At 38.9% G+C, this 26083-nt stretch overlaps 1 protein-coding gene across 1 annotated transcript; it reads right to left on the reverse strand.

Annotated features, from left to right (window-relative positions):
- Nucleotides 1–3395: 3395 nt before the first annotated feature.
- LOC139463390 (probable G-protein coupled receptor 139) lies at nucleotides 3396–26056 on the reverse strand. The gene is made up of 2 exons (XM_071244649.1): nucleotides 25101–26056; nucleotides 3396–5761 (listed from the first exon to the last, which is right to left on the reverse strand). The coding sequence occupies exons 1-2, from the start codon at nucleotides 25172–25174 to the stop codon at nucleotides 4591–4593; spliced, it is 1245 nt and encodes a 414-aa protein (XP_071100750.1). The 5' UTR covers nucleotides 25175–26056; the 3' UTR covers nucleotides 3396–4590.
- Between the last annotated feature and the right edge of the window lie 27 nt (nucleotides 26057–26083).

Consider the following 26083-nt stretch of genomic DNA (forward strand, 5'->3'; position numbering starts at 1 on the left):
CGTTGTAATTCATTATGAAACGTCAACGCCAGAGAATATTCAGTCTCGATTGTCTGTCGAAATAGATTCCATTGGGCGTAAAAAGAAAAACAGTTGTGCACAGTCCATGAATGGATCACTGAAACTCGGCCAAGAGCGTTGCCTCGCATCTCATGCATTTTTGCCGTAAGCCCCACGGGACCTGTCGCAAAATGAATTTAATTTTCGGCTTCATCAGTTCATATTATCGATGGTAATATGTCGTTAAAAGACTCCCGCTATACGACAGTTCGAGAACCAAGGTGAACAGCAACACTATACCTGCACACATCCTTGAGATAAGTTACTGTCAGCATCAATAGTCTATTACTATTCACTGCATATATTGAAGACCAGTTGACAAGAAAACATAAATAATTGTTTCTAGATTTGCAACGATGATGAAGGTATAATATTGTGTATAACATTGCCATCTATATCTGTGTAGATTCATAAGATCTGAAATAAACTTTACGTGTCCAATAAATGTGACCATTTGCAATATGGTCTTTAATTACTTTGTGTTATCCACACACAATCAGACGCTCTTTAACTTGTACACAGAATGTGTGTGAATATTTACGAATTCGTATTTTATATCTCATATTAATTATGAATATTGATGACTTTCTCCATGATTATCTATCTTGTTAAGGTGACATATATCCCTCATGAGGTTCAATGAATTATGAAGCGGTTCAATAACCATCAGATAGGCCATTTCCTTCCACTGATTTCCACACATGGACCAGATATTAAGGAGACCAGTGAGACCGCCTCATCTATTTCATATTTGGATCTATGCATTCAGAGTGACAAAACACTCTCCACAAGACTGTATGACAAAAGGGACGACTTTACAAGAGTCAACTTTCCCTCCATGTTGAGCAATATTCCAGCAGCTCCAATCTTTGGTGTTTATATTTTACAACTTTAGAGGTACAATCGGATATGTTCTTTCTACCAAGATGTCAAAGAGTGTCATACAACTCTTGCTCAGAAGTTGTTTGATCAAGGTTACACAATTCAAGGCCTCATAAGAGCTTCAAACAGTTTCATGGCAAGCATGTGAAAGACATTTCCACACTTTTTGTTTAACGCCACACTCAGCAATATTCCAGCTTTATGACGGCGGTAAATATTTGTGTCTGGACCAGACAATCCAGTAATTCATATCATGGGCACCGATCCACGCAACTGGGATACGATGACATGCATCAGTCAAGTCAGCGAGTCTGACCATCCGATCCCATCAGTCGCCTCATCAGGGGTCATTATTGGAATAGTATATGTTGTTTGTTGTCATCTACCTTCAGTATATGTTGTTTGTTGTCATCTATTTACAGTATATGTTGTTTGTTGTCATCTACCTACAGTATATGTTGTTTGTTGTCATCTATCTACAGTAGATATTGTTTGTTGTCATCTATCTACAGTATATATTGTTTGTTGTCATCTACCTACTATATATGTTGTTTGTTGTCATCTATCTACTATATATATTGTTTGTTGTCATCTACCTACAGTATATGTTGTTTGTTGTCATCTACCTACAGTATATGTTGTTTGTTGTCATCTATCTACAGTATATGTTGTTTGTTGTCATCTACCTACTGCATATGTTGTTTGTTGTCATCTATCTACAGTATATGTTGTTTGTTGTCATCTATCTACAGTATATATTGTTTGTTGTCATGTATCTACTGTATATGTTGTTTGTTGTCATCTATCTACAGTATATGTTTTTTGTTGTCATCTACCTACAGTATATGTTGTTTGTTGTCATCTATCTACAGTATATGTTTTTTTGTTGTCATCTATCTACAGTATATGTTGTTTGTTGTCATCTATCTACAGTATATATTGTTTGTTGTCATGTATCTACTGTATATGTTGTTTGTTGTCATCTATCTACAGTATATGTTTTTTGTTGTCATCTACCTACAGTATATGTTGTTTGTTGTCATCTACCTACTGTATATGTTGTTTGTTGTCATCTATCTACTGTATATGTTGTTTGTTGTCATCTATCTACTGTATATGTTGTTTGTTGTCATCTATCTACAGTATATGTTGTTTGTTGTCATCTACCTACTGTATATGTTGTTTGTTGTCATCTACCTACAGTATATGTTTTTTGTTGTCATCTACCTACAGTATATGTTGTTTGTTGTCATCTATCTACTGTATATGTTGTTTGTTGTCATCTATCTACAGTATATGTTGTTTGTTGTCATCTACCTACTGCATATGTTGTTTGTTGCCATCTACCTACTGCATATGTTGTTTGTTGTCATCTACCTACTATATATGTTGTTTGTTGTCATCTACCTACTGTAGATGTTGTTTGTTGTCATCTACCTACTATATATGTTGTTTGTTGTCATCTATCTACTGTATATGTTGTTTGTTGTCATCTATCTACAGTATATGTTGTTTGTTGTCATCTACCTACTGTATATGTTGTTTGTTGTCATCTACCTACAGTATATGTTGTTTGTTGTCATCTATCTACTATATATGTTGTTTGTTGTCATCTACCTACTGTATATGTTGTTTGTTGTCACCTATCTACTATATATGTTGTTTGTTGTCATCTATCTACTATATATGTTGTTTGTTGTCATCTACCTACAGTATATGTTGTTTGTTGTCATCTACCTACTGTATATGTTGTTTGTTGTCATTTACCTACTGTATATGTTGTTTGTTGTCATCTACCTACTGTATATGTTGTTTGTTGTCATCTACCTACTGTATATGTTGTTTGTTGTCATCTATCTACTGTATATGTTGTTTGTTGTCATCTATCTACAGTATATGTTGTTTGTTGTCATCTACCTACTGTATATGTTGTTTGTTGTCATCTACCTACTGTATATGTTGTTTGTTGTCATCTACCTACTATATATATTGTTTGGTGTCATCTACCTATTGTATATGTTGTTTATTGTCATTTACCTACTGTATATGTTGTTTGTTGTCATCTACCTACTGTATATGTTGTTTGTTGTCATCTACCTACTATATATATTGTTTGGTGTCATCTACCTACTGTATATGTTGTTTATTGTCATTTACCTACTGTATATGTTGTTTGTTGTCATCTATCTACAGTATATGTTGATGGTTGTCATCTATCTACAGTATATGTTGTTTGTTTACATCTTCCCGCGTTTTGATACAAAGAGGAAGTGATGTCGCAGCTTACATTTTCAAAGTTCCTACTTACCGGGTAATCGATTTCAAAACGTCGAAAGGCCGACGGAACCTTGAACCTTGAACTACTACTACCTTTTAAAGTTGACAATATCAGTTTATTTACACAAAAATGAACATATGGTACATTTTCCTTGACACGAGTGTTGATTGTCCCCAGTCGAACAGGCAGTACAGCACTAAGGCAAGCTCAAGATGAAAAAAACACACCATATGCTAAGCAGTAGTCTCATGTACAACACGACATCACCAATGGATTCATATGACTTCATTCTAATAGTTTGAGTGATTTAGTGATAAATGAACATGTCAAGTAAAGATGAAAGTACGACCTGTTAGTAACAGGAATGTTACGAGCATCAGTGAAAAGCTTTCGTCAAGCCTTTCCGATTATCAAATAATTTCATTCCCACGAACAAAATATTACCCATGCACTTTCCTTTCAATTGTTTACAGCATAAAGGTTGTACCTCCAAAATCAACCAATGAGCTTTTGCATTGTGAGGGGTCTTCAATGCTATTGGTTCGTTTTGGAGGTAACTAGAGGATGTACGTTCAGTGTCATGCTACCATACCATAACCTACTGATTCATTAAAGACTTATATGGTGTTGTATCCATTACGAGGTCCCTTGAAATACATGGTGCACATGAAATTCACTATAATCATTTGATAACAATGACTGTTTGGTAGTTGTAAAATGTAGCAGGTTATAAAATGCCCAAGTGAAGACGCCATAAACCGTCGATAGGCAGTGGGGTGATCACATCCAACTTTATACGTACAAAGAAGCCCCGGAACATTATATACATATTTGTTAAAAAATGTAAATTTTCGTGGATGTATCACAGTTGCTGTATCACACAAACATAGACTGAATGGTCTGCTTACATTGTAAGTCTGTTGAGCAGCTTGTTCTGTGCAACAGGGACACAAATCCACAACACAGACAGTTTTTTATGTGTATGTTGCTCAGCTCAACGCTTATATGTGAAGACAAACATTGTAATTATCAAGGGAATCACTGTTGAACAAACGATGTGATATCAAATCTCAAGTAGGAAGTACGATCGTTGAGCAATAGCGAAGTCACGACATTGGTTCATTAAATTGCCACTCTGGGATTATGTGTGGTTGGCCTCTCTTAAAGCCTTCACGCGATGACATTACTTCGCCCTAGGTCACTTTTTCGTGAAGTTGAGGATGACCCTGTTCAACGCAATTCATCACAACTCAGCACAATTCGTTGTCTAATCGTGACAACATCTAGTTTGTTCGCTTTATGTGGCATGTTCATTAGACAAGATATTATACATCTGGAAGAATGATCAACTGAAAACGTTTTTACAGATGTCAGACTTCCGATAGAAGGCCATCTTTGAACTTCCGGCTACCTATGCGTACGTGCAAGGATGGGCGTGGTCTACCCACCAGTGACAATCGTCGTATTTGTGATTCTTCCATTTGAACTGTTGGACCACAACAAGGTCTACAGAATAAATACACAAAGTTTCTCCAGAATATTGTGTTAAATATGCAATAGATTACAAAATTACAAGCCGAATTGACAAGTAGTAGCAAGTCTGTGATCTCTCGCACGCCTCGCTGCAGGAACTTCTCCTCATAATATCCGATGCCGAAGAATGTCGACATGATCGCATCTGGGGTGATGCAGACAAGAAACACGATGATTACGACGATCAACATGACGGTGATGCGATGTCGTCTGCTCGACTTTGATCGGCCGATCCTACATCGCCTCATTCCGTAGATGATGCAGGTGTTAAGGACAATTAGGATACACAACGGGATGATCGAACGCAGAAAATTCTGAAGCCAGGTATATGTCGTTGAAAATGTCTCGTTCATCCACAGGTCGGATACCTGCAGATCGTAGTAATGATGGGATGTGGTATTGTTGAATTGCTCCACTGTCCTGTAACGCATGGCGTAAGGAATAGCCAGTATGCTCATGATGAGGAACACAGACGTGGAAATAGTCCTGGCACGTGATATACCACAGTAGTGCTTCACTTTCGTCGGGTGACAGACGTAAATGTATCGCTCCACTGCCACAGACACTGTCAGCCACGCGGATATACACAGAGAAGAGTTAAAAATATAGTGCGCGTAGGGATATAAAAACCCAAACGCCATATTCCCCCTAGGAAAGTCGATTTCTAGTAACAAAATCACCATGAAGTAGAGAAAGTCACTGATGAGTTTGATGCAATCAGAGATAGCTAAGGCGAGAAGGTACACATTTGTAGATGACGTCATCTGTTTCTGACACATGACGATAATGCTGAGGACATTTCCAACCAATCCAAACACACACACGATGGGGTAGCATATTAGCCCTGTTACAAAGCGAGCTTGCACGTAGAAGTCCTCATAGCCATCGCTTTCCCGTATACCGCTGTATACGACGCTTTGGTTGACTAGCTCCTGCATCTCAGCGCCGAACACCTCCGAACCCTCACGTGAAACCGTCATCAGGTCAAGGGTCAGATCACTCCGGCTTCTGGAACATACAAATGATAAACCTGTATTAACATCTCCTCCCCTGGCTTAAGTGAGTGAACGAAAGCGTTTTCAGACATATGCAGTAAACTACGGTTATAACGAACTCAAAGGGACCACAAATGTTAGTTCGTCATAACCGTAGTTCATTATAAGCATATATACAGCAATTGACCGGGACCATAACACAGTTCGCTATAACCATCAGGTCGTTATAAACGTAGTTTACTGTACTCGCATTTTTCGAAATTAATTTAAAGATTTACAGTATTTCAGCAATTGAACGTCAACGTCAGGACACAAGTTGGGTATACACTTTAGTCATAGGGTGCGCAGAACCTATATATCAAGTATTAAAGGCAAAATCATTTATCATTTGGCTTGCCAACCGGACCATGTAACGTTTGAGTGTTCATTGCAACAGTCAAATGCTTTTCCAATAAATAAAAAACATAGAACCCTTTTAATAATCATATGAAATCTCGGGTAAAGTGAGAGTCCATATACCATAAGTATGCTTTTGTGAATTACTATCAAATATAGATGATACCAGGTGTTCGTAAAAAGGTGTGCGTATCATGCCCCATCGGTCACCCGTAACAAACACTTGCAAAGGCAACTCAAGTCACCTGAACAAATCGTGCTTTTTATTGCCGTCATTCTAAAATAAATATCCCATAATAAGAACATCATCATGTACATGACGTCAAAACATACCTTGAAGATCGCCTTTGCTGTGGTAATAACAGTGTTCTTAAATTATTTTGTTTTATAGCTGTCTCATCCAAAATGTTAATAACGGTGAAAAAGGCCACAAAAAATAGTCCAAACCATTCTCTCAACTAATTTCAGAAATGTCTATAATTTAGTAGGTTAATATGGATGGGAAGTAACCAATTGACATTTCTTGAAAAAAAAACACGTTTTCTGAAACAAAAAAAAGTACTTCCCCTGACCATTTCATAATGATATTTAGTCACTATTTATTTCTATTTTAACCTCAGGCCTATGTGACCTAAATAAAAGCGACAAAATCCTTTCCATATGCATTAAAAGAAACCCTCGATTGTACAATTCCGACTATATCATAAGCAAGAAAACGTACAACTTTATGGAAAACAACTTCTGGTTTGCTGCATATTTATTGGATGTTATCCATAAAGTCATACGTTTTCCAACTTACTCAACAACATCTGCAATGCCAATCAATCAGTTATATCATGAGCATGATATCAAATAGTGATGATACCAGGTGTTCGACCAAAGGTAAGCGTATCCTCTACCACCAGTGGCACCCGTAACAAACACATGCAAAGACAAGTCAATTGCTCATCTGAAAAACAACAACCAGGAACATACAAGTCAAAACAGGGAATTGCAACTGCTTGGCTAAAAGAATGATCAGGGCTTATGTTGCATTAATGCGATTATTTTGTATTGTTGTCTGCATTTTCTAGTTAATCATTTAAATAAGCAGTTTTTGACACATTTATTTACGCTGATTTGCACAGTATGCACACCGGATTTCACTTCCTTAAACGCAAACAATATGCAAGTCAATTCTTAAAACACTGTCTACAAAATAGTCCATTCGTTAAAATAATGGATCCTCTAAACAATAGAGTGACGTCATAGATGTGTTAAAAGTGAAACGAGAAAGCTGAAACAGTAAATCACGAGAAAAGGAAGTATCTTGCAATGCTTAGGAAATACTATATTGCTAAAGAGCATCGTGTATTTATGATCACAAATACATCAAAGACACATATCACCACCATTCCCACAAACCGATTCATAAAAGCACAATAGCACTGGTATGTGACATTGATTGCCTGTTGTCGTATATCAAAGTTGCCAATCAAATATCGCAGGACGGCTACTTCAAGCAGGGGTTAATAAGTGCCGGAAAGGGTGAATGAATTCGAATTCCCTCAGCATGAGGAGCACATGTTTTGTTTTATTTATCCAAACAGATTGTATGGAGGTGAGTAGGCCTTTGGCATATATCGACCGGCATGATATACTTTATGTTCCATTTCATCAGAACACGTCCGCGGTAATATAAACACCTACTGCAAGCTTTGGCCATCATCAGTCAGGTATTACTGACACCAAAATGCTTTTAATCATTCAAAGGTTAGTTTGGGGGCATTGTATCGTGTCACACACAGACATTTAAATTTGTAACCGTCAGTTCAAGAGTACCAATACACAGGTTTGCTCTATTTGCTGAGTGAAACAAAGTCTTTGTCATCAAGAAGCTCTGGCACTCCCAGTATCCACTCCAATACTTCAAGCTTCTTCCTAGTCTTAAAGAAGTCAATGCAAAACATCGATTCCTGGATTACATGTTTTTTGCATTATGTGTGATCTTTGGAGAAATACAATATTGCCAAATGACTAGTAGAGTGCGCTTGTGAATGTTAAAACAGCGTGAATAGGAATATTGGAAAATTAATGGATTTTGGTACCATTATGTAAGAACATGTAAACATTAACTTTGTAGAATCAACATTCAGATTTTAATGAGAGGAATCTATTCTGAATCGTTGATGGTAATTGCACAGAAGTACAGAGAGATAGAATATTGATTTTTGACAGTGTAGCACACATTGAGGATATTGTATCTCACTCTCTTTATATAATTGTACAACTGACTAAATATTTTTTTCCACATTTGGTTTGAAGTAATGAAAGTCTTAAAAAAATATCAATACTTTAAAAAAAACCCAACCTAGATGCTCAAGTTCATTTAGCGAGTGAATTAACGTGTTTACCAGATTTAGTCAATCGTCCTCATTGAAATTCGAGACGGCTATAGCGTCATGTACAACAATGAAACCTCAGTTGTATCAGCATTAGACTTTTCTCTTTAAAATATAGTCTTGATTTTTAGTACAAATAAACGTAAATATAATAAGCAAAAAAGATACAGATCATGAATATTTGGGGGATATTTTTAGTAGACTGAGCTCCTTAAAATATACCCAAAATCTTCATGATCCCTATCTGTTTTGTTCTGTTTAGGAAAACAAATTAAATAAGAAACACAAACATCGTGTTACGTTCAGTATGGTTGATGGCGGCACGTGGTAGAGCTCTCAGCAAGCAATACGCCGAACGTCATCTACAACATGGCCCATGAGTCCTGGTGAACGTACGGGAGCTACTGGGGTAACAATAGCTTCCAACTTAGAGAGCCAGGCTGGAATGAATCACCAAAGTCCCAACTGTTTGTCGTAAAAATTCCATCTGTTCCCCGTAATGGATCGATGTCGATTGGACACTTCCTGTGGAGGCACCTGTCATTCATCATTGATGATTTAATGATGATATTGATGATTTGTTCAATTTCGTCTACTTTTAAGTGTTGTTGTTCCCAGTGTCATTTCCTTTATGGACAATACATTTGCGCAATATCTGCAGACAAGTAGAATAATGTTGTCGTAAATGCGAGCATTGTTGGTGAACACTTGCACTGTCCTTCACCTATTGATCTCAGGACAGCTCATCGGAGACATACGATTTTCGATTATAGGGATTGTACTGTGTTGATCGATGTATACCTCCAGGGATTGCCCCTTGAGTTATTGAGGTAGCTGCCAATAGTTCGTTTTCATTATTTCGTCCTACTTTCAAATAGCGGTACGTATGTTAAGTTTCGATTTCGTAACAGAGAAAATAACAAGATGACTAAAACATTTGTTATAGTACAACAGCGATGTTCCAAGCCAGATATATCTGTACATAATAAGATAGTGCCGTTGGGATAGAATAGGTCCCAAGCGGTTCATCACCAATTGGTGGTATTTTGACACTCTCGCCGCGAGGAGAAATAGCTAATTTTTTAAATAATCAAACAGTTTGATATATGTTATGTAATATAACTAGAGCAGGGAGTCAATATAAAGTATGATAGGCGTACATGGAAATAAGGATCGGTGTATATGGAAATAAGCATCAATGTGTAAGTATACAAGGATTGGTATATAAGGATGAGTGTATAAGTATATAAGAATCAGTGTATAATTATATATGGATCAGTATATATATATATATATATATATATATATATATATATATATATATATATATATATATATATATATATATAAAGATCAGTGTATATGTATATAAGGATTAGTGTATATGTTTATAAGGATCATTGTATCAGTATAGAAGGATCAGTGTATATATATAAGGATCAGTTTTTAAGTATATAGGAAACAGTGTATATGTATGTAAGGATCAGTGTATATGTATATAAGGAACAGTATATAAGTATATAAGGATCAGTGTATATGTATATAAGGAACAGTATGTAAGTATATAAGGATCAGTGTATATGTATATAAGGATCATTGTATAAGGACCAATTTAAGGACCACAGTTTCACAGTGAGGGAATCGCTATGATATTATTTTTCCTGAAGGTTCCATCTAAAATGTGGGATTCAGCGAGCAATGCACACATCTACATATCAAAAGTTCCATATAGTCGAAGAAGTACAAAATTGACAGGTAAATTGTGCTCATGTTTGGTAACTTTTGGATATTACAAATTATGTAAAGACATTCATTTGGCGTGTTCTCAAATCATTCATTGAGACAAATATATCTGAGGGCTATTTCTGTGAGTACTTATTCACTGCACTGTATTTAACTGAATGCACAGATGCCTGTAATATGAAATTTATTAGATTTACACGTTTAGTGAAGAATGAACTTGCAGTTTGTCTCTAAAATATACTGGATTACCAAAGTGACATTCACAATTATTTTGCCATACTGAATAACAAGCGAATGTAAATGACAGCTGTATTTTTAAAATATCCATGTAAACGCACAAAACCGAGGCGGATATGGTACAGCAAGTTGACTGAAACGTTTCGCTGGCATGTTCGCTTTAAGTTGGTAAAACAGCAACAAGAAGGGAACGAATCGACATTCGGCTTGTCCAAACAAGGCGACACAAGTGGACACAAATGTAGTGACCGTTGTGATACAGCCTATGGCCTCTACGACGAAATTTGTAGAATTTCACCTTTTAAAATGTGTAACAAAATAATTTGATCTGTTCCTGTAATAATGTAATATAGTGTTTCATTCCAGGGATCAGTATAATTTGAATAAGAAAATCGAAAATAGACCTCCGGTTAAGAAATAAGAAAAGAGTATACATTCGTCATTGTAGCTTTGTAAAGAAAGGAATTGAAACGTATAGATCGACTGTATGACCTTGACACTCTCCTCTTTCGTAGTATTCGCAGACCGCCTCCGTGGTCTTGTGGTAGAGCGTCCGCCCGGAGAGCGGAAGGTCCAGGGTTCGATCCCGGGCCGCGTCATACAAAAAGACGTTAAAAGATTGTACTTGTTGTTACCCTGTCTGGCGCTCGGCATTAAGGGGCTAAAACAAGGACTGGTCGGCTCGGAGTCAGTATACTGTGTCTGAGTGGGGTATTCGTGTTAAACTGCGGCATGGTATCTCAGTGAGCTAGCACTATAAATCGGCATCAGTCCGGACTAGTACAAGCAGCCACACACACACATATACACGTGCATGCACGTCGCTATATAAGTGCAATAATCTTGGACGCGACGTTAAACCCAATTTCACCTCACCTCACCTCGTAGTATTCGCCATGGGGCAACTAATCCAATTGGAGTAGAGTAATGTACATATGTTTGAGATTACATATTGTCGTGTTTCCCCGTAGCCATCGTGAAACTCGAAACCCTTAAGCACCATTGGGTTTTCAATTGAGACCTAAGATCAAAGAACGACCCCAGTATTCCATTGCACATCTGGTTAAACATACTGTAGTTCACAAAGTTCCTGCCAAGTAAAGATCATTAAAGAGTCACACGGTGTTATAGCTTGTCACAGGGGACTCTTTCGCCGTTATCGTGCCGGATATGAGGAGCTGAAATGTATTACTTCACAAGTTTGTTGCTGGCATACTTGACACCGTCTTTCATTTAAGAAATAAATTCGATTCTTGAAATATGTGATCTTTTACCCAAAAGCTCCGTAAAGATCCGGGTTAGAATTGGTGTTCAGCAACCCATGCTGGTGAGAGGCAACTAACGGGATGGGGTGGTCAGACTCGATGACTTGGTTGATGCATCTCATCGTATCCCAGTTGCGTAGATCGATGCTCATAATATCAATCACTGGAATGTCTGGTCCAGACTCGATTATTTACAGACCGCCGTTATATAGCGGGAATACTGTTGAGTGCGGCGTTGGGTAGGGCAGGTGGGTAGGTAGGACATGATTACCCTTTCCGTGAACACTGGTGTCATCACTGATTTTCAGTGATCCATTCATATTATTTTCACTGCTATTTTGCCTTTTACGCCCAATTGAATCGGTTTGGTCGGGTAATCGAGACTTGTTATTACTGTCGTTGACGTTTTCTGTGATTGTGTGATATATGATTCCTTACCTTTTTGTGTTGATTGAAGAGTCCGAATAAATGAAATTAATTTTTGGAAAAATACTTTTAAAAAGATATTTGCATTGTAAAAGGAAAACAAGTCATTCTTATGGAAACGTCTGAAAAACAGATACCATAAATATGCAACTGATTTTCCAAAAGATAGTCTGGTATGTGCAAACCGTCACTGAAAATAAACTTTAAAAGAAAGATGAAACAAAACAGCTTTGCTGCAATCCAAACAAGTGTTTAGAAACTGTTGAATTAGAATTCTGGTCTTCATCGGATTTTTGCAAACACCTTTACTCATCATTTATCATTGGCACATAATAGGACCAAAGCGTCCTGGTTATCCAGGATAAGTTGAACCAACTCGCAGAACGCTTTTGAGACAAGTAGGCGGTGCACAGAATTTGGGCAAACATATTTGGTTGGTTACAGGTAGAGGGGGTGTACGCATGTTGTGAACGTGCAAGTCATGACGATGAAATTAACATCGCTCCCATGAACACATGTGTTACTCATGAGACTATTAAGAGGTCGGTGTGACGGTGTGAATTCTCTAAAAGTCGTTTGACAGAAGATAATTATAAACAAATATACACGTCAAAGCTGGGTAAGCATGGCCAAATTATACATTCTCAGGATAGAGAATTGTCATGTAAAGGCATAAATTACACGGAGAATGAATGTAGCATTACCACTGGTCTGGCTGTATGTACGCTAAAGCGCATCATCTTCTGTCACCGTTTTCACAGGCACCTCACTTCAGCAGATCCTATTATGTGCTAATGAACACGCCACAAGAACCAGTTGTAAGCCCAGACAGTACACGCACATATCCATCCTACTTATTGTCGCGGACCACCCGCTACCCTTTCTTTACATGGCACGCGCCAGTGGGCGGACCTCATACACATAGCCATACGGGGTTAGTTGTCAGGTCACAACTCAATTTATCCTGGCTCACCAGTATGTATACAAGGCTTAATCAACTGTGTTGGTTATGCACAGTGTTGCAATTATGATTCTGAAACAAGGATTGGAATCAGACCGTTTTGTGGCATAGACATCTGGTAATACAGTGTCTAATCAATGATATGCGATGGTGGACACACCATTACAAGAATCTCATCAAACCTCAGCGTATGAAACGTCACTCGCTTAATTGTCTCACGTTTTACCTTGAAGAAAAATCGAATATTTTCAGTCAATAAAAGATATCAAACCAGTGTTGAAGTACCCTAAAATCAATTGACCGCAACACCGAGATGGCAAATATTGACCTCAGGGTATTTTATTCTCAACTGCGTGCATTCAGTTCATCGTGTTAGCAATTTTGAGTTTGTGAAGAAACCCAAATTTAAAGAAATAGTTGGTAACTACACTGTGCTTCCGAAGTAGAATGGGATCTGGATTACTGAAAGCAATGGTTCTAAGTCGAAGTGTTCCTATGTTAGAATATGATGATCAAACACTAAAATTAAGTCTACCACCACAAGCCTTGTAAGTGTCATTGAGCTTGGGGTCTGGAACATTAATAGCAATGATTTTAAGTCGAAGTGTTTCTATGTTAGAATTTGATGATCAAACACTTAAATTAAGGCTACCACCACACGCCTTGTAGTGTCATTGACCGTGTTTAGTTTATCTTATCTTTGAACAGTAGACCAGTTATACCGAGGCGTGTCAGTTTCATGTTGGAGGACCGCCCGAAGTGACTTCTTAGACATATGCCACTTTGGTGAAACCCACGAGCACGGGTATGGTGCTGACAACCAATTTGCAAGAAACATATTCAGGACAACGAGATTATAACCCACGATCATAGGTTTCTAAGAGACGCAATTCTGTAAAAAGGAATGGGGGCGCCCCAGACCACTGGACCACCTAGCTATAGACTCCCTCACAAGCCTTGTAACAACCAAGCGAAATATAGTAATACATACATCTAGTACAGGCATTTTTTGGCCAAAGCTCGGTGTCAAGACAGCTGCATGAACCTCATCACCTGATGGATGCCCACATAGTTCATTCTTTGATCCAAGCTCCACCTTTTTCTTACCAGAGTCGGTTTTGCGTTCCTGCCAACACCATGTGCAACACAGAACCCGAATAATATAACACCCTGGTTAGCTTAGAAGACAGCGTATTGAAAGTACATTCGGGTCATGGTGCATTTGACATGAACTAGATATTTAACTCCAGGAGTTTTAATATGAAGTTTGGCAACTTTTCTGAAGTAGTTATTAACCTATTAATAAGATAGTTATATCACGGCGTTGCACCTTAATGTGAGATGAATATTTGGTCGTTCACATACACCAGCTTGTTGAATCCCATGAATATCATACTGAGGAAAATATTTTTGTTTTGGAGGACATTGCTTAATATGCTACCGTTCCGACAGACCGTCGTGGGAATATTGTTGAGTGCGGCGTTAAAGAACAAACAAATAAATAATGTGCTTAGGTAGGGCAGGTGGGTAGGTAGGACATGCTTACCCTTGGTCGGGGCGAATCGGGGATTCGTGCGGTTCCTTGCACATCTAATGGGTGCACTCTACACTCTGAGGAGCTTCAGGCAACCAAACCACCCATGTCTCCTTAACGAACATGACATCTATTGTCCAGATATTGCATATTCGTGCATGTCTCTTTCCAGTGTGCTTTCATTGATTCAACCTTAACACCAACCACTTCACCCATACATAACGATTCAACTGTAAACACTGCCATTTTTTCAGTTACACATATTGATGAAACATGCTTTGTTTCCTTCCTAGTAAACAAACGTCCACACGAATGGGAAAGCGCGGATGTTGAACTGCAGAAAGGCAAATATTTAAAACCTGTTTTGATCTCCTTTAAGGACATTGTTATACATGCTTTTATAGCTCACCTGGGAAGGCCTATTGAATTTAGCCACTGGCAGGTGTTGTACGTGGTCAATATAAAGGGTGACGCGGTATGCCCTTTGTATGGATCTTTGAAACATTTCATCGACCTATACTTAAGAAGAATAATTGTTGGGTTTGTTACTAGCAAGGAAACGGGTAAATTAGGGAGCAGTTACATCGACTCGTAAATTTAAAGTGATGTCTTGTTTGCCAAGTTGGTATTCAGAAGAGTCTATCAGTATATTAACGTGCTTTATTTGTTCAGTGAGTTTACTCTTTAAGCACGTTGTCATTAATGCTCACAATGGAGTGAAAGATATATACTTGCGAAAACAAAAATCTATTATAAAGATTATGTCGGATAAAAAAAGGGCTCGGGTTGCCCAGTCATTTAATGCACTGGAATTCATTGTGGAGAGTGAAAGGATTCATGATCGTTGGTTCGAATAGTAGAATCGCCCGGATTATGAAACTTGGTTCAGCACTATAGCCATATAGCCTATAGCCTATACTAGGTTTCACCTAAGTGGAAAAGCGTTAAGACCCAAAACTCTTTGGGATTTCCTTCCTAAAAAAAATGACACACCATGAAGTAATTGAAATAATGTTTCTAAGCTGAGTTAACTCATTCATTGGTACTGCTGGCATGACTTGTCGTAAGCACGAACATACATTTACTTGTTAATAGTTGGGGCTGTATAACATTTGTATTAAACTGGGGGGGTTGATCAAATGTCAAAACCTGCGTCATTTCGGGCTATCCTTGCAGTTCTAGTTGACACGCCGTGATATAACTGTTATATTGTTCAAAGAGGGGCTAACACAATTCACCCACTGTATATAAAATTTTAATGTAAATGTTATGAACAAGTCTTTTTTAAAAAGTCTTTCACATTAACGTTTTTCTTTTCTACAATACGTTAGCCTCTTTGAAGTTGAAACTCCCATAGCTATTCAGTAAATTGTTTATGCTCTGAACATGATCAAAGTTCTTTTTCAATGTACCTTTATTTATTGTCATGCAGATTGTACTTATTCTTTTCTGTTTGATTATGCAATCGACTTTGTTTACTGATACCGTATTCCCAAGAAATTTGCGAAGATTCACAGAATCACAAACAAAACAATCGTTTTATATTTTAGATAGCAATATGGAAAACCTAATTTGCACGACAATGACTTTCAAACTACTTGTGTGTGTATGCGAGTGACTGCGTGTGTGCGTGTGTGCGTGTGTGTGTGTGTGTGTGTGTGTGTGTGTGTGTGTGTGTGTGTGTGTGTGTACGTGTTCGTGTTCGTGTGCGTAAACACCTCAGCTACCAGGTAGCTTTTCATTTTACCATTTTAAAGCATTTGAAACTATGATTACAACAATTAAATTGAAAATGTACGAAAACCTGAAACGATGACTTGTAGAGCTATAGAATGAACGTCGACATGTTGACACATTAGGCAAATTTGAATAACATAAATTATGTTGAAAGACACTGAAACGAAGTAAAGAAGGCATGTTCCTTTGTTCAGGTGAGGTGAGGTGAGGTGAGGTGAGGTGAGGTGAGGTGAGGTGAGGTGAGGTGAGGTGAGGTGAGATGAGGTGAAGTGAAATGAAGCTTAACGCCGCGTTCAAGATTATTGCACTATAATGCACGTATGTGTGTGTGTGTGTGTGTGTGTGTGTGTGTGTGTGTGTGTGTGTGTGTGTGTGTGTGTGTGGATGCTTGTACTAGTACGAACTAATGCCAAGTTTATACTGCTAGCCCACAGAGATTCCATGCCGCAGTTTAACATGAATACTCCACTCAGACACAGTATACTGACTCCAAGCCGACCAGTTCTTGTTTTAGCCCCCCAATGTCATGCACCAGGCAGGGTAACAACAAGTACCATTTTTAACGTCTTTTGGTATAATGCGGTCGAGGATCGAACCCCTGACCTTCCGCTCTCCGACACTCCGGGACCACGGAGGTGATCTTGGTAATTGATCTGCCGTTGACAATGGTGCTGTGGGATTTGCACAACGACAAATGCCACGAACCAACCTGGGGTTGTTCTTTGTGTGTAACGAGGTATGTGGTGTAAACCTGACGAATAAACGGGGCAATTAAACCAGGACACAGAAAGAAATATCCATTTGTATAAATGACCATTACCTCCTCTGAGCGATATTCTCTGCAAAACCTTATTGACAGAAATTTCCCCCGTGGTTTGTATACCTTTTGAATTCCATCAATCGAATAACTCTTTGGTCCCGGTGGGAAGGCACATCTGGAAGTTAACTCGGTCGGTCTTATTTCACTGTCGTAAAGTTGAAGTTGCAGAGCTAAAATACGTAACCAGAAGCAGGAAGTGAAAAAAACTAAAGGAAATGCTTCTGGTGGAACCATCCATTAGACACAAGGCAAAGAAATACCATCTATTCGTTTTTTCTGCGTGATACCTTCAGAAAAATAGGCCTTAACCTTTGACACGTGTCCTGAACGTCAGTCTATTTCTTTTATTGGCACATTTATTGGCATTAAGTCGACTTAGTGTGCTCCCACATACCTTAACGACACTAAAATACTTAGCCTCCAGTACATCTTTCCACTTTCACAGGGTCTTCGATGTTGATAGGATGTTGTAACATTTCTGAAGGAATTTGATTATGGTGGTTACATGTGTCATTTTGGAAATCTAAAGTCGTCGAAATCAGTCGATGTGTGGCAGGGTAAAACCTATTTAGCAAGTTGTTGCCACGGTTAATTGGGAATGGAATTACGCGGCTGACAGAAACAACATAATTTAGTCAAAACGTCAAACTAAGCAAAAAAACGACATAGCCGTGCTCTGAGGCAATCACCGTAAAGTAAACAATCTGAAAAAAGAGTTCCGTTACGTTTGCATAATAAGAATATAAACTCGCGAATACTCCTCAATTTGTTGCTCAGGTGATGGATATATTACTATCTTTCAAAAACATTTCTGATTTATTTCAATAAGTCTGCAAACTCTAAATATGGTAACTGTATAGACTAGTATGATACATAATTTCTCTGCAGAAATGTGAACAAAACTTTCTCTAGTTTCATGAACATGTGTATATTTATTTTAAGTTAATCAATTAAAATGACTTTTCCAGACGTTGCAATATGATGCGGCTCGATGGAACGGAAAAACATGAATGATATTCTTCCTTCATTATAATAATCAGCTGTCATATAACGAGACATTATGAGTAATCATGTCTACATTTACATAAGGTCGAGGTAGAGCATCCACACGGAGAGCCCCGGCCGCATCATACCAAAAGACGTTAAAAGATGGTACTTGTTGTTATCCTGTCTGGTGCTCGGCATTAAGGGGCTAAATTAAGGATTTGTCGGCTCGGAGTCAGTATACTGTGTCTGAGTGGGGTATTTATGTTAAACTGCAGCATGGTATCTCAGTGCGCTAGCACTATAAATCGGCTTCAGTCCGGACTAGTACAAGCAGCCACACACACACACACACACACACGTGCATGCACGTCGCTATATAAGTGCAATAATCTTGGACGCGACGTTAAACCCCATTTCACCTCACCTCACAAAAGGCGATCAAATGATTGGCGTCGTATCAGTTGCACAGCGTTAGGTATCAAAGCACGTTCTAATGACACTGACAAAATGATGCATTCGTTTCTCTGTCTAGAGTGACACATATGCCGTTTGTCCATAAACCTGTAAATGGCGTTGTGCATTCATTAGACGCGTCAGTGCTTTAAGTTTTTGACTGGACACCAAACATGAAGACATGTCCATTTATCGTTTGTTTTCAGTTGGTCTCACTCACTTGTTTGCAAATACGAGGCTCCATTAAAATCCGTACAATGACAGTTATGTTGCAGGGTCCAGGAAATGTACCACCAAATCCCTGTCTCAAAGATGAACCAAAATCCTTAATACAACCAAGGCAGGACTCTCTATGTATTCACAGGAAGTAGTTGAGACAAGTGGAATTAATACCATGTGGATTCTCAAAATAATTTGCAATCCCAGAAAGGAACGAAGTTCAATTCTGTCAAAACATTTGATTTTTCAACTTTAGGCACATCAACAAGACAAACTTAAAGAAAACAACATTATTGATCCATTGGGCACTTGTCACTTAACGTGGTGACCATATGTTGTGTTACATCCCTGTCTTTAAAGGCCAATTTGTCAAAAATGAAAGCAAGTCTCATCTGAAGTGCACTGAGAAAACACTATGCTGGACTTCCTCAGGGATAAGATTTATTCATGAAATTTGGGTAAGAAGTAGACATCCCCCCTGATTTACCCACCTGAACTAGATCTAAGGGACCAATAAAACCACTCATCTGTCTCATATTCGTATCTATGCATAAGGATTCAGCATGGAAAAACAAATGTGCACAAGACTGTACGAATTTAACTTTCCAATAGTCCACTTTGACTTTATGTGAAGCAATTTTCCTGCAGCTCCAGCCTTTGGTGTCAACATTTCACAACCTCCGAGGTGCAACAGAACATTCTATATACAGCTCAAACTAAGGGAAGTGGTGAAATGATAGTGAAGGCTTTATGACTATAAATGTCTGTAATATTAATTTCGCACGTGGAGATCAATATCTGGTGTGTCACCCATGTTGGAGGATACGTGCAGGGCAATTTGATGACAGGGTTGCCTGAAGAGCTACGCCAAGCGTGGCCACGTTGGCGGGTGCTGGGTCTCTTCCCGAGAACGTCCTACAGATGCTCTATTGGGCACATGTCAGGGGACGTAGCAGGCCAGTCCAATGTCCGTATGCCTTCTCGTCGGGTATACTCGCTGACGACCTGGGAAAAGTGGTCTGGCTTTGTCATGTTTCAGTTCAAACTTTCTGCCAATAATTCTAGCGAATTTAACGAGAGAACGCAAAGCTTCGTCAACATGTCGCTGGCCAGACAAATGCCCATTCACAATATAACTAAATCATTTCGCCTGTCATGTGTGATACCGCCCTACACCATGACACTACCGCCCCCAATAACGATCATGGTCACGAATTGTTGCCCAGGCATACCGGTCGCCGCAACGTCGCCAACATCGTTTTCTGCCATCTGTGAATCGGAGGCAAAACATTGATTCTTCTGTAAACATAGTGTAACCCCAATCTTTGCCGCCTATGGTGAGTTGTGAGGGTCGCGCCTTCACGTGATTTCGGGTGGGATGCATAGATCCGGAGGCAAAACCTAGATTCGTTGAAAGAGGCCATCGGCACACAGCCCGTCCCTGGTATTGCCTTCTCCATCCCAATCTTTGCCGCCTATAGTACGCTGTTAGGGTCAAGCCCTTTACATGACGCCTTGATTTCAGACGAAAAGCCGTTTTTTAACGCTAGATGTTGAAATCCGCCTTCCTGTTATTGTACGGAATTCTCTATTGATCACAGAAATGATCACAGAATAATTTACGCAGTGCAATTAATTTAATGAGACGATGATGTCGTTGTGTAAAGTCTGTCACGTCCAGGTGTCATTGGAAGCCCACCCGTTTGACGGTACTTTGACGGTCCCACAGTCGTGAAGTTACATTTTTTGATTTGCGAAACATTCGGGCGACCTGGCGTATTTACGTCCCCTCTCTGTCGTACTCCCAGTTCGAAGTCATGGAAGTCATTTTTTAAGCGTGTGCTCAGCTCATTTGTATTAGTGATTGTAAGTTCACCTCATATTCTTCGGCTTCCGTGAGCACTTGCATCACCTGCTGTTCATGCATGATCTGAAATTTATTGTGATTAGATGCAACGCCCCGGTATAATTGTAAAAAGAACACCTCAGCGATAGCTACACTCAAAATAACCAGTTCCCCTTTTCTAGTCGGTAGTCGGTCGTGTGTCTACGCATATTGAAAAAAGCGCCATACGACTCTTGCAGAAAAGTAGTTTGGTCAGGCATTGGTAAAGCGTTCAAGTTTTATCGTAGATATGCGGACACATTTCCAAATTTGATGCATCAGTGACCAAAATGATGTCCGATGTAATTCCATATTTTTGCTTGTACAAATGTTCCCTTCTTTGTTCGAGTGAACTCTTGGCCTTTCAGGTGTTTGTGCCATCGGTGGGGAAGGATACGTTCACGTTTTTGCCAACACCTAGAGTAATGACCCGAACACAGAGATTGATAAACACAAGCATATGATATAATCGGAATCGTACAATGGACTCTGCATTAAGCGAATACTTCTAATGGTTATTGAAAGAATTTTGAAACTTTTATCGAGATACTTGGTCTTGTTATGTGAACTGAACTGTTACCATTTACAAATATCTTTTTTTCATACTTGCGTGGTCTGTATAGTTATACAGTGTCTTTAAACCAAACCCTTCCTGTAAGTATTGAAAAATTATTGTCATTCCTTTCAGGTTCATGGTGGGACGTTGACATGATTCACCCATGTATTTACAATGTCATCAGGACGTAGTCCTCTATCAACACGGTGTAGGCGTGTACTCTGTGTATGTTGCATTTCCATGGCAATGCCATTTGACTTCGAGTTCGAATGATGAATTATCTCCTACGAGGCGTAACTGCTGCGAAAGTAGAGCGTTTCTATTTAGAGGAACACCTGACCGGAATCATGAACATCAGTGAGTTTTCCGTAATGACAATCCTATCTGCGTGGAAAGTAATTATAGTACTAATACCATGTTGTGAAACCTTTATAAGAAATCAATGTATTTCAGCCTGCTGCATTTGTCCTGGTGGTCTAAACATACTTCTTACATTGACGTGAACTAAATATACTCTTTCAATTTGAGGCGCACGAAAATTACTTCTTACAATGATGTGAACAAAATATAGTCTTTTGCATTGACTCGAATTAAAATTGACGCAAACTAAATATATATCACCGACAAAAAATAGAGGAACTGATGAAATGATACTGTAGGTACAATGACGATGAAAGTTTGTAAAATGAATTTCGGGGGTTGGAGATCCATATTTGGTGTGTCTACAATGTTGGGCGATACATGCACGAAACCTTACGGCATATTGTTGATTAACTTGCGTGTGGCTGCCCGAAGTATTGTCCGCCATTCAGCCTGAAGAGCTATCCCAAGCTGGGCTACAATGGTGAGTGCTGGCCCTCTAGCGTATACTCTTCGCCCGAGAACATATCACAGATGCTCTATTTGTCCGGGGACTTAGCGGGCCAGTCCAATGTCCGTATATCCTTTTCGTCGGGGATACTCGGTGACGACCTGGGCACGCACGCTGTGGTCTGGCATTTTCAAAATTTCTGCCAATAATTCAAGCGAATTGAACAACGACAGGATGCAAAATTTCGTTAACAAATCGCTGGCCAAATAGCCATTCACAATAACTAAATCAGATTTCCTGTCAAGTGTGATACCGCTACACACCATGACACCATGGCCCCCACAACGAACATGGTCATGAATTGTTGCCCTAGCTTATCGCTCGCCACTACGACGCCAACAACGTTTTCTGCCATCTGTGAATCGGAGGCAAAACATTGATTCTTCTGTAAACATGGTGTAACCCCAATCTTTGCTGCCAAATTGAGCTGTGAGGGTCGCGCCCTTCACGTATTTCGGGCGGGCTGGATAGAGCCGGTTTTTAACGGGGATGTTGTTCCTTTTTTTGTACGGAATTCTCTTTTGATCACAGGAGCATATATGACTCTATTGCGTAGTGCAAATGATGCAATGAGTCAATATTGTCTAGGTGTCGTTTATATAGGACTACTACGGCAAGGTCTCATTACAACCTCAGCCGGTACTTGTCCGACAGTCCAGAAATTACACTTTTTGATTTGTGAAAAATTCGGGGAACTTGGGATACTGTCTCGGGGCGTTTAAAACGTGTGCTTAGCTCAATTGCATTAGTGATTATGAGTTCCTCTATAGGTACACACACTTTAGCTAGTGTGTGCACTTGCATCACCTGCTGTTCATGCATGATTTGAAATGTCGTGTTGATTAGACACTGCGTTCAGATGAAACGCCACGGTAATGTAAATCAACGCCTCCTCGATAGCTACATTTAATCATTAGTTCCCTTACCTTTCTCGGTAGTATACTGCTTACATGACGTGAACTAAATGTACTTCTTACATTAACGTGAACTATATTTATATCTTCCCTGACGCGAACTGTATATACGCAGTTACATTGACTAAATATACTCCTTCACATTGACCCGAACTAAATATACTTCTTACATTGATATGAACTAAAAATACCTATTTACATTGATGCAAATAAACAAAGCTTTACTTCTCATATTGACATGATGTAATTATACTCCTATACACTGACGCGAACAATATGTACTTCTTAGATAGATGTCAACTCAATACACTTTTTACATTGACCTGAATAAAATAAGAGTTTATGTATCGTACATTGACGTGAACGAAATGTATTCATAAATTTACGTAATTAACTTCATAAACAGTCATGGAGAAAACTCTTCTTGCATTGACGCGAACTCAATATATTCTTACATGAACGAGCACTAAAAATTCTTCTTACACTGACAAAGCAAAAAGTATTCACTACGTTCCGCCCATGCTAGTATCCGTGTATCCAGCCCCACCGACACCGCCTTATTAATTATCAGCACTACATTATCTAGAGGTATTTTTAAAATTTCAAGTGTTAAAGATTATATAATTTGAGAGCCTTGTACCGTTTATTTGAGTGCCTTCGCTTGAGACAGTGATTGACAACATCAATCTCTCTGATCAGGAAACGCCAATCATAACGGATCAATCTAATAGAGATTCAATCGCTTCCGATAAACACCGTTTACCGGATCTTTGTGTCAGTAGAATTAACAGATTGCGATCTCCAGAAAAAAATGTTTCTTTTTTAAGTCCGTGCTAAAGTTACTAAAGTACGTGTATGAACTATTTGTCTGCTAAATCATTTCAACTATCATAATTTTAAGTGTATTCTGTTTGAGAACCACACATTTCAAGTATAAAAATGCATTTTGAGGATAAATGTTATTATGGGATGACAATATAACCATCAGAAGTTCAGTCATTTGAATAAATTCTGATTGTCCAACTGATTGCAACCTGAAGAATGTATTTTTAAATATGGTTAACTTTTTATGAAGTCATCTCCTGGTATGATCAAAATTTGATAATGTTTCATAAAGTCAAGCTTGTGATATTGTCGGAATCTTACAATGGACTTATAATGAAGATTTCTCGTGATTATGGAATTTTTTTATCAGAATTCCGCGATACTAAACATGACATCTCATGATAACAATTGATGTCGAAAGGAAACATAAATACACGTATAGTCAAGAAATCTATGATATAACATGCATACGTTTTCCTTTGTATAGCCAACGTCATACAAGCTAAAAGCTTTCATCGTACGTTTTATTATCTCGTTGAGGCATTTCGAAGGACAATCACCTACTTCAGTCAGTGTTCTGTGTCTAAATGGGGTATCCATGCTAAACTGCGGCATAGTATCTCAGTGTGCTTGCACTATGAAAACGGCACTGGTCCAGACTAGTATAAGCAGCAACACTCACGTACGTACACACACAGTCCTTACGAGTGCAGTAATCTTGAACGCGACGTCAAACGCCATTTCACCTTACCTCACTTAATTTAACATAACAAAGACCCTGATGGAACCTGAGGAAAAATGACGAATACAATATATATGCTTCCTACTATGACGGCAAATGACGATTACAATATATATGCTTCCTAGTATGACAGCAAATGACGAATACAATATATATGCTTCCAACTATGACAGCAAATGACGATTACAATATACATGTTTATGCTTCCTAGTATTACAGCAAATGACGAATACAATATATATGCTTCCTAGTATGACAGCAAATGACGAATACAATATATATGCTTCCAACTATGACAGCAAATGACGAACACATAAGATTGTCCTATTTGACTTTAAACCCCCTCTTGTTCTGTTTTCTTGACATGATAAACCTTTTTTAAATAAATGCGAATTCTCACCTGTTTAGGATATAGAGAAGGGTTTTCCTGGAGGTATCCACGGTTCGTGGTTTAGAGCCCCCTAGGCAGAACATAAGGATGGAACCATGACGTTGCTCACGTCGTCTTGGACACCTGTAACTAAGGCAGAGCTGGTCATCTCACATCCTCCATACAACATATCTCCAGTACATTGTGTATCCAAGCACTGCTCTTCTTAACAGAACTGTTTCATTATAGAGAGTAGAACAGTTGTTTCCAGAAATACGATGGAACACTCTTTATGTTTTCCAGTTTATAGAAAGACTAAACTTTCGTTTCTTCATTTAATTAAAGTTTGAAAGTCCTTTAGAAGTGTTTATCCAGTGGAAAGTAGAAGATAAGTGTCGGATTGGTCCCTGACCAGGTATAAGTGTCGCTCTTTCCAATCTGTTCTTTAATGTTGCGGATGTGTAGCAACTGTTTTGACACAACTGTGTTGAGTGACCCTCCAGGAAACCCAAGTGGTCTAGACGTTACCAATTAGTAAAACCTTGATCCTCTCAGGAATATACTGGCATACAATTAAAGCTAAGTCAAAAGTGTATGCTTCTTGGGGGTACAAGGACAAACACTGTTAGTCCCACACCTATATCCGAAGCAATACTAATTTGCTTAACAGTCACAATTAAAAATCCAAAGCCCATTAATAGCAGGAAAGACTCAAAAGTAAAAGTTCCATGAGAAACCAAGGTATATCCGGCTAGATCCAAATACCACGGAATCTGCAGCACAATTCATCGGTTGTTTGACACAGTCGAACAACACGACTAGGAAATGATGGCCAATCTGTGAAGGTGTATCGCCCTACCGACGCACCACTCCAGCTTCAGGTGCACCGGGAAAACGCTTGCTGAATCGATGCTTGCCTTTCGTCGGTCTCTGAACGACTGAGAGCTAACACGGCTCCTCATTTGCCGGAGCCTGGCGACCGCATCTACGAATATTGACGGCGGCAATGACGG

Source organism: Haliotis cracherodii, unplaced genomic scaffold (assembly GCF_022045235.1).
Source record: "Haliotis cracherodii isolate W230 unplaced genomic scaffold, xgHalCrac1.p SCAF_16, whole genome shotgun sequence".
Taxonomy (NCBI): domain Eukaryota; kingdom Metazoa; phylum Mollusca; class Gastropoda; order Lepetellida; family Haliotidae; genus Haliotis; species Haliotis cracherodii.

Excerpts from the sequence above, each read along its gene's own strand:
- LOC139463390 (XM_071244649.1), bottom strand. The coding sequence starts at position 25,174 with ATGTTCTGCCTAGGGGGCTCTAAACCACGAACCGTGGATACCTCCAGG. Across the intron at positions 5,762-25,100 it reads CTTCTCTATATCCTAAACAG|AAGCCGGAGTGATCTGACCC; the intron begins GTGAGAATTCGC and ends TGTATGTTCCAG.